Raw genomic sequence first — 10003 nt, forward strand, 5'->3', positions numbered from 1 at the left:
TTTAGCCTTCAAGATTTTTAGAAATTCAATTACAGTATTCTTTTCTTAAAATGCTTTTCATCAGCTATAAAATTTTAGACTTTTAACAACTTTAAGAGCTTTAAATATATATTTAACATTAACGAGTCAAAATTCTACACCTCTACAGGGGTTTTACATAAACAACTTTTCTTGAAACTGCTTTAACTGGCTAGTTTTAAAAATCATCAAATACTATATGCTGTTTAAAGAAAGCTGTTTCTTGGCTTTGGCCATTCCAGTAACTTTCAATCTTTTACAATCATGTTTTTACCCACATCTAACAGCCCTGGGTGAGCACAGACTGTAGGAGACGGGAACACAAGGGGATCTAGTGCTTCATTCCAGACTCTTCTTCACTCCCCAACCCCCCCCCCCCCCCCCAATATGAGAACCCTTCCAAGGACAGGGCAGTAGCTTCCTCGGCACAGAATTTATCTTCATACCAGGTACTGATTTTCCTCCTGCAACTCACACTTGTCTATCGAATCAGTCACCCAGTCTTCTCGCAGGATTCTGAACTTCCTCTGAAGAGTCCTTCGGAAAGCTTTAAGAGTGCCCACCCGGCTGTGGTCCTCCCCCACGACCACGTGTGACACGCCTTCAGCGAGACAAGAAACGACCTGGGCTCCGTGAAACCGAAGCTCCAGGGCGGTGATGGCGAGCCTCGTGCCCTCCGCTCTGGTGCTCGAGTCGCCGATGACGGAGTACAGGTCCACGTACACGGTGTGGCGCCGAAACATACCGAGAGGGGAGCGGTCCCAGGAGTACCGGTACTCCAGGTCAGCAATCACAGGGGCCAGTTCCTCCCGAGTCTGCCCGCCAGGACTCCTAATCCCCGCAAACACCTCCTTCAGCTGCTCCAGATCTGTGTCTACAAAATAGCTGTCCCCGTAGCTGTCATACTCATGGGCGAAATGCTGCCTTGTGGACGGGCACATGTGGAGCATGTGGCGCGGCTGCCAGGGCACGCAGCGCCGGGTCTCGAAGCACTGCAGGAGCCACTCGGGCCTCACGACATCGTGCTTGTCTGAAGAAATGATGTTCCTCACCCGGATGTTCTCGGTCCCTGCAATGACGCAATATGTGTCTGGGCCCGGGTTCTGGACGATGTAACCTCCGAATTCCGCTATCCTGCTCTCCAGGGCGGGCTTTGGGTGGCCGGCCAGGCCGCTCATCACACAGAACTCCACGTCTTCAAATACGTTCGAGACCTTGTTCACACTGGCGAGGTTGGGGGCCCTGAAGGCCTCCATGATGCCGACGGCTTTCTTCACCTTGGGGGCAGCTTTCCGCCTTTTCTCCTGCGGCTCGTCCTCGCCGTCCCCGGCACCGGCGAACAGGTGTTTGGAGGCCAGCTTCCCGGCCGCCCGGCCCCGGAGCTGCTCCATGTCCTCCAGGGTCATGCACTCGTGCCACTCCTTGTCCTCTCGGATCCTCTCGATCCGCGGAAAGCGCAGCGTGTAGCCTGTTTTGTACATGTCACTGGGGACGATCTCGGCTGCCTTGACCTGGACGATGACGGAATTGCGGGGCTCGATGTACACTTCCGGCTTCTCGGTTCCACACAAAATGCTGCTGGGAGGAGCCCTCTTGTGAAACGGCTTCCAGTGCTTGGCCAGCTTCACACCCAGGTCGTACAGTTCCCTCATCGTGTAGCCTGAGCCCACCCGGCAGAGGCTATGGAACACAGACGGCTTCTCCCCCGGGGGCGGCTTCTCTGCCACCGCGCACAAAAAGTGGGACATCATCCCACCCCGCGAGCCTTTCCCCCAGTAGCCCCCAACGAGCAAGATGTCCAGCTCATCCATCAGCCCGGTCACATACTCGGGCTTAATCTTCAGCCACCCTTCCCCTCGCTTGTCCGGCTTGTAAATGGAGAAGGGGTTCTTGACCATGATCCCCTCTTCTCTCTTGTCTATCGCTTCATTCAAAGCATCGATGACTTCTTTCTTGCTGTGAGCCTGTGTTTTCTGCACGATTTCTATTCGACCTGCTACTGGTGTGAGAACACTCCCCAGAATCTCATACCTCTTCCTCAGGGTTTCGTGTCCAAGCTTCTTACTATTGACCATCAGGATGTCAAAAACACAGAAGCAGGTCTGCAGGTCAGACTCATCCACCATGCGTTTAATATCAAACTTGCTCCCCTTCTGCATAAAAGTCTGCGTGTTAGGGTTGTAGGCCATCATCTCCCCATCCAGGATACAGACGCGCACGTCCGCTCGGAAAGCACTGTGGATGAAGGGTGTAAGAGAACCCTCCTGCGGAGAAGCGCCAAACTGCGAGGTGTAGTTGTACCCGTTTCGGGAGAAATACTCATAGACGTCCCCGTCTTTGTGCAGCTGCATCCGCTCGCCATCCAGCTTTGTTTCGATGTAGAAACTCTGGTGCTTCATGTCCTTCTCGATCCGCTCGATATCCGCTATGGCAGCTAGCATTGGCTTAAAGGGAGAGAATAAACTGATGGAAATATCACTGAGCCCGACCGAGGGGTCATGCAGTTGCCGGCAGACCTTCTCCAGATCTGTGGTGACACCGTGCAACTCCACCGCGTCGCTATGAAAAACAGATAAAATAGTTTGGTGGCTGATACCAAGCTTTAAGTCCTTGACGATCATTCGGATAAGCCACTTCTGCTCGAGTGCTGAACTCTGAGCAATGAACTGAAGAAGACTCTTCTTCATCAGGTCTTTTCTCTTGGAGGAATTGTTGCTGGCGATGGAGTCCAGAATGCTGTTGACTTCCTGGATGGTCAAGCTTCCTTTCTGCAAGCATCTTGGCTTCAGCACAAAGTACGCAATCATGGCAAAGTCTCCGGCATCCCCACGAGTCCCCGTAGGCGTCCGATAATTTAACAGCTTCAGGGCATCTTTTCCTTCCTTGGGCAAATTAAGTAGCTCAATGTAGAGCTTAGCGAGCATCGTTTCTTTAATGCCATAGGCCATTCTCTCTCTTTCTAGCTGGGGAAGAATCAGCCTCATAGCTGGATAAAAAGAGTCCGTGACATTTTTCTGATTCTTATGAAGGGCATCATGAAATTTCCTCCAAGAATCCAAAAAGTCCCTGTAGTGCTTAACCTTTTCCGCACGTCCTTTGGCTTTCTGGATTCGCTCCAGAGTGGAACATAAATCTGCAAAGGGAACTCGAGAGGCAACTGTGGGTGAGGCTGGGGTGGTGGCCATGAATGCACCGGTGAATCCTCTGGTCTAACTGAAGAAGCAAAAAGAGAGTAGCTTTAAGTAAAAGATACAATTCAACTATATATTTCATGTAAACATCTTACCAAAGAGCTTGGTTTCTAAGCAAAGTTTTTGTATGTTTACTAATCTTAAAAAGATCAGTACTCTGGGCCCCACCGGAAGGGGCGGGTGAGACCACCACCCGCCCCAATAGAGCCCCGGCAGCCGAAACCCGCCAGATCCCAATCGCTGCCATGCTCAGGTGGTATAGGCTCAGGACAAGCCTCACGCATGAGAATGAATCTGCTGAAAAATTCAGGTATGCGGGTTTTGTGACCAAAATCTCCAGGGCCTCGTAAAGTTGGGAACTGGTGACTCCCCCCATCTCCCTGTTCTTCTGGGAGCCTGGCAATCATGCCCACGAACTGCCTCTGGTGTCAAGGAAGCTCATTAATGGCCACGAGCCAGAGACACACAAATCTGGGGAAAGAGCAACAAGCTGCAGAGGTGCTTCTGGGCCCCAAAGTCACCATCCAGTTAAAAATTTAACTCGAGCTGTATCACCCTACTGAAAATTTTAGAATTCCTGAAGCGACATTGCATATTCTATGCCAGTAAATATACTACGGACACCAGTAAGTCTCCATTGTGAGACTTGTTGTTACTGTTTTTGGCATATCGAATATGCCACTGGTAGCTTGCCAGGCTCTGCTGTGCAGGCGGGATACTCTCGGAGGGACGGAGGAATCAAACGCCCTACCCACTGTAAGGCTTAACCTGTAACAACACGTTAGTAATTGCTTATACAAGGGCTAAATGTCTCCAGGGTAAGTTATAACAATATTCACACACTTTCCTCTAAGGAACACTTTTTGGATAATTCTTAGCCGATTATTCATAACAAGCAATACAAAATTAATTATTTAGGATCTGCCCTTGGGGCAGGCTTGGGTGGTGGTAGGGAAATTCAAAATAACGGTGGTGGGAAGGTTAATGGTGGTGGGATTGGTGCTGAAATGTTGAATGTAATACATTATTACACACATGAGCGAAGTCCCACGGAACCCAGGTAATGCAGAACTTTGTGATTTTGCACTCTGGGCTCAACGGGACCCGGGGTCACACCCATAAGCCACTTCCTGCCGGCGCCAGATAATCTCCTCCTCGGCTACCCTCCAGAACTCATGGCTGCTTCTCCCAGAAGGGAGCATAAAATGAGGCCTCCATAACCATGCCACCATGCTCCGCACCAGGGGTGCCCCAGAGGGGGGCGGGTGAGAGCCCTCCCCGCCCCAAGGGACCCAGCCCTGGCAGCCGACCTCCACTACCCCATTGCTGCCACACTGCAGGCCGCTTTGCACATGCTGGGGCGGAGCCTCCTGAACCGTGCTGCCAATCATCATAGAGGAAAGAAAATACACACACACACACACACACACACACACACATATGCGCCTCTTGGAGAGCCCAGCAAGCTACCGAGAGTATCCCGCCCACACAGCAGAGCCTGGCAAGCTCCACGTGGCGTATTCGATATGCCAAAAACAGTAACAATAACAGGTCTCACTCCCCTGACACTGAAAAAGCCTCCAATTGTTGGGAAAGACGAGTAAGGAGAGGCTGCTAAACTCTCAGGGTTGGGACAAATGGAGACATTACTGGCATCCGCTCAAGTAAATCGATGAACAATGGGATGACAGTGATGACCGTGATGAATAAACTATTGTGACCAACTTTATAAAAATAAAAAAAATAAAAATAAAAAAAATCAATGCCATAAGTTATGGCTTTAAAAAAATCTTTACATGAAATAACAATCAAATATTTTACTTCAATTCTAGTCTATTATTTTCAAAAGTACCACAAACTCCATATCTTAATAATTGTAGTGGGATTGCTTGGAGCACATAGACTAGAGACTAGAGACCAGTGTGGGACAATGAACTTTGTATGACCTGCACTGGGGGCTTGGGAGAGTCCTGTGCAGAGGGCCTCTTGAAAGAGGGGCCTTGAAGGTAAAACCTACCAGCAAGATAAGCAGGACACATACTGCACGTACATACTCCTCGTGCTCTAAGTAACCTTGGGAATAATCTGACTTGGTATTTCTTAATGAGAACATCCTGAGACAAACACAAAATATGTCTGTTTGGTGTATAACTCATGAGAACATCTTTTGGCTTGGCTATGTGCCTGGGCCAAGGTATGTTAAGAATATAAAAAAAACTGCTTGCTTGAGAATAAACCTTGCCTTCAGCCTCGATAGCTGCTGGTCAATGCTTCATCCCTGAGTCGGTGGTCTTCATTCCGGAGCTGGACTCTGGCAAATAATACCAAAATTAATCATTTCAGTAATACTTTTTCTTAAATTCCAATCTCCTATTAAATGATCCCATTCTTTACTTATGTAGAACATAATGCAAATTAGTATTGCCAATAATGGAAAATTAAAAAGCCCACTTCTCTTCATTGGGGGCTTCTGAAGGCCTCTGCTTATATTTCTTCTATTTGGATTGCTGTCAACACAATACCCAGGAACAAAATTCTTAAATAGATGTTTTAAACAAATTACTATCTGAATTAAAATTTGGGCTTCTTAGAGCTGGAATTTCCATGTGACTCTGCAAACAAAAGGCCTAGCCCGACAGACAAGGCCTCTGCCAGGGTCTGCTTCAGTGATAGCTAGGCCCTGAGCATTCAAAGTCCAGCTCAAAACACCATTAATGCAAACTCCACTGTACCATGTTCTTTAACTCTACTTTGTCGTAGTTAGTCTTAAACATTCACATTCACACCCATCCGAACACATTTGTTTCGGTTCAGTTTCCAATGCCAGTTAAACCCTGCCTCTTGCCCCTAGAACCGCCCACACTTAGAGAAGAATCTGATATTCTGCCTTAAAAACAAAACCAAACAAAAAACAAAACAACCCAATCGTCTGGAAAGAAAAAGGGACATGATGGGACCTACTTATAAAATGCTAGCATTAAATCTATTACATTCTGCTACTTACAAAAGCTACTTATAAAAAAACTTACATAAATGTTGTGTAAGATGAGAGTTTTTCACCAACACATCTTCTAAATCATACAGGGGCAAGATTAATAGTACAACCAGTGGGTAGGGCATCTGCCTTTCACTCAGCTGACCTGGGTTCAATCCCCTGTACCCCCAAATGGCTCCCCGAGCCCCCAGAAAGGAACCCTGAGTGCAGAGCCAGGAGTAAGCCCCGAGTACCTCTGGGTGGGGCCCCAATATAAAAACAGATAAACAGGCTGGGGCCGGAGCAAGAACACGCTGGCGGGGCTTTGTGGCTGATGTGGGTAAACACACAGTTTGCTCATAGCACCAGATCAGGTGTGATGTCTGAGCAGAGCCAGGAGGGAGTCCTGAGCACTGCCAGACGCAGCCCCCAGTCAAACACAGCACCACCATCAGCAACAACAAGAAGTAACAGAAAACCTGCCAAGTGAACGTCTAGACTGCTTCCCCAGTGCGAAATGTCCGTGAAGCTTCGAGTCCCTCTGCAAGTCTGACTAGAACGTACAAGGTACCAGAGCCATGTTATATGGTGTGAGCCCCGGCTTCTTAAACTGCGGGTCACCAGATCACGAGTTGTGATGTAACAGAAACTGGAGGTCACAAAAGGAACCTGCAAACTTTGAGCACTCCCTCCTCAACATGCAGAATTCTACCCACCGGCCACCCAGGGCCACGGGGGCACCAGAAACCATGTCAGGTCCATGGCAAGACCTATACATGGAACTTTCTAGAGGCTGAAACCATGCTGGCCTCCGTGCCCCTCGTGCCTGGCACACTGCAGGATCAAAGGGCAGAGGCTCTTCACACACACACACGCACGCACGCACGCACGCCAGCACTGCCAGTGGGTCCAGCATGTGGCTCCAGCAGCTACAGTGGCAACTGGAAAAGGGTCCGAGAGGCTTGGTGATCAGATCGTGGGTTAAAACTACACCTGTCGGTCTAACGCCCACCCACAGACGCGCAACTTCTGAGGTGGCTTGAGAACAGACCGTTTCAGCGACTCTGATCTTTGAATACAGTAACTGCCAGGTTCCTTCTCCCCCTCCTCCCCGCTTCCTCTGGCTGGGGCCGGCTGCACCTGCTCCCCTCTCAAAATACGCCCCCTCAAGGTGGGACGGTTGGTATAAATGCTACAGCTACTATTTAGAGAGAACGGGCGGGGGGGAGGGCGGGGGGAGTCTGGATGCTGAGTCCTGGTGCAGGGCGCCTGGCCCACCTGAAGGCGCCATGTGGATTCTGGGTCAGAGCTTCTGTGCACAAGCCCCGGACAAAAACTCAAGTTACTACCAAAATGTAGGAAACCAGAGCAGTAACAGGGCAATATGCACCAAACGACCACAGGCACCAAGGATTTCGGAGAGTAACATAAAATACGCTGCAGTACTTTTATTAGGACGGCATCACCTTTTTCTGGGCTCCTGAGTTCCCCTTAAAGCTTATGCTTCTGGTTTGGGTGGGGGGGCAAGCATGAGGGTCCCTGCAGGGCCCAACCACTCTGAGGTCAACTGTGGTCTCAGACACTCACTAGCTCCTTGATGGGGGCGGGGCTGGGGGGTCACTGCGAGAGCTGGACATGTCGAGGCTCCAGGTGGTTCCTGACTGTGCTGAGAGAACGATGCCCAATTAACATGAGGACAGTCTACACCGCGGGCTGACCCCGAACATACGTGTTATAAAACAACCAGCCGGCTAAGACGGGACAAAACCTCCCAATTTTAAAGCCACAGGCCAAGCCTTTGAAGAGGACAAATTCAAACGAGCACTATTCCTGGGGGTCGTCATCCACGCAGCTGCTGTGGGCAGTGCCCCGGGATGACCAAGCACCAAACTGGACTGCAGGTAGGCCAGGGGTCGGCGCCGGTTTCTGGACCAGCAAACGGTGCAGTGGGAGCTTCCTTCTGGGGACTGCCTAGGACAGTGTGCTCTGCGGCTGCCCACTGGGTGCCGCGGGGTGGGCGCCCCCGACACTGAGGCGTTGCAGTTACCCCCGCAGAGCACAGGGTGGGTTCAGAGCACAGGGTGGGTGCTGGGGACACTGAGGCTTTGCGGTTTCCCGCAGAGCACTGGGTGGGTGCCGGGGACCCCAAGCATTGCAGTTCCCCGTGGAGCACTGGGTGGGTGCCGGGGACCCCAGGCGTTGCAGTTCCCCGCGGAGCACGGGGTGGGTGCCGGGGACCCCAGGCGTTGCAGTTCCCCGTGGGGCACTGGGTGGGTGCCGGGGACCCCAGGCGTTGCAGTTCCCCGCGGAGCACTGGGTGGGTGCCGGGGACCCCAGGCGTTGCAGTTCCCCAGCAGAGCACTGAGTGGGTGCCGGGGACCCCAGGTGCTGCAGTTCCCCGCAGAGCACTGAGTGGGTGCCGGGGACCCCAGGTGCTGCAGTTCCCCGCGAAGCACTGGGTGGGTGCCGGGGACCCCAGGCATTGCAGTTCCCCGCGGAGCACTGGGTGGGTGCCGGGAACACTGAGGCTTTGCAGTTCCCGGCAGAGCACTGGGTGGGTGGCGGGGACCCCGGGCGCTGCAGTTCCCCGCGGAACACTGGGTGGGTGCGCGGGGATACTGAGGCTTTGCAGTTCCCCGCAGAGCACTGGGTGGGTGCCGGGGACCCAGGCTCTGCAGCCCCCCAGGGGAGGGTCCGGCGGACAGGAAGGGCGAATCCTCTGAACTGCAGGCGGCCGGCCGGGGCTCGGGAGTGGTCAGGCGAGGCGGGGGAGGAGGAACCAGGTCCAGTCCGGCGGCCCCTCCGCACCACGCCCCGCGCCCTCGCCGCCGAGCCCCTGCAGGACCCCCCACTCCCCGAGGACTCCCAGCCCCGTCCGGCGGGTCCGGGATGCAGGCCCCGACCCCCCCCCCCCCACGCCCCTCACCTGCGAACCCGGCGGCCGGTGCACGGGAGGAACGTGAGTCCCAGAAAAACCAACTTTTAGGACCAGGCGCACCCGGGGAAGCGGAAGCCCCGCAGAAGCCGGTTCCGGCAGCTGGGCGCCGCGCAGGCGCACTCGCCACCCGCGAGCGCCCGGGGCCGCGACGGCGCATGAAGCGGCGCGCAGGCGCAGTTCCCCCGAGCCGGCTGTGCGCAGGCGCGCTCGCACCTGCGCGGCGCCGAACAGCTGGACCGGCTGGAGATGTAGCGCACTCGCAGTCGCGAGCTGGCCGGCGAGATGCTCTGCGCGGGCGCAGTGACGCTCCGGGAGGACCGCCCCCTTGGCAGGTGGAAACTAAGCAGCCCTTGGTGGCCGCCTTGGCTGCTGCTGTTCGGAAGTGATAGAAGCACACGTGGATTTTGTCGCTGAACTAGACCTGAGAATGTTTGTGGACCCAGCCCAGCCCATGCCCTGAAAACGCCTCGTGGTAACAGCAGCATCAGCAGCCACCTCCTTGCCATACTGAAAACCCCAGGGTTACGGATTAAGGCATCCCTTTCCTTCTCAAAGGTCTGCACTTCCGCGTCGTTGGAAAAACCGGCTTTTTAAGTATTAAATATTCTTTTTGAGTATAATCGGTACTCTATAAGCACCGAGAATGAAGGCTAAAATAACGTCTATGGCTGTTCTTTCCCACTTGTTTCTTTGTGAAGTGAGCTTGTTTCTCCACTCAGAAGTAAGACATAATTCAGAATCCCTAACACACATAAAGTTAGGTGTTCAGAAACCAATTACAAACTCTCCCAGCATCTGTTCGAGCATTCAAAATAAAGACCATAATGCTTATTGAGCACTTTTTATGATATAGATTTGTTCCAGGTATGAAAGACTGATAGA

General features: G+C 52.5%; 1 protein-coding gene across 2 annotated transcripts; it reads right to left on the reverse strand.

Moving 5' to 3' along the window:
• Positions 1 to 395: 395 nt before the first annotated feature.
• LIG4 (DNA ligase 4) lies at positions 396 to 9251 on the reverse strand. 2 transcript variants are annotated; one of them, XM_055135949.1, is made up of 3 exons: positions 9110 to 9251; positions 5452 to 5520; positions 396 to 3231 (listed from the first exon to the last, which is right to left on the reverse strand). In XM_055135949.1, the coding sequence occupies exon 3, from the start codon at positions 3201 to 3203 to the stop codon at positions 459 to 461; it is 2745 nt and encodes a 914-aa protein (XP_054991924.1). In that variant the 5' UTR covers positions 3204 to 3231; positions 5452 to 5520; positions 9110 to 9251; the 3' UTR covers positions 396 to 458. The 2 variants fall into 2 exon arrangements, with proteins under 2 accessions (XP_054991924.1, XP_054991931.1); XM_055135956.1 differs by lacking the exon at positions 5452 to 5520 and having other exon boundaries at positions 9110 to 9229.
• Between the last annotated feature and the right edge of the window lie 752 nt (positions 9252 to 10003).

The sequence above is a fragment of the Sorex araneus genome, chromosome 1, assembly GCF_027595985.1.
Source record: "Sorex araneus isolate mSorAra2 chromosome 1, mSorAra2.pri, whole genome shotgun sequence".
NCBI classification, from domain to species: Eukaryota; Metazoa; Chordata; class Mammalia; order Eulipotyphla; family Soricidae; genus Sorex; species Sorex araneus.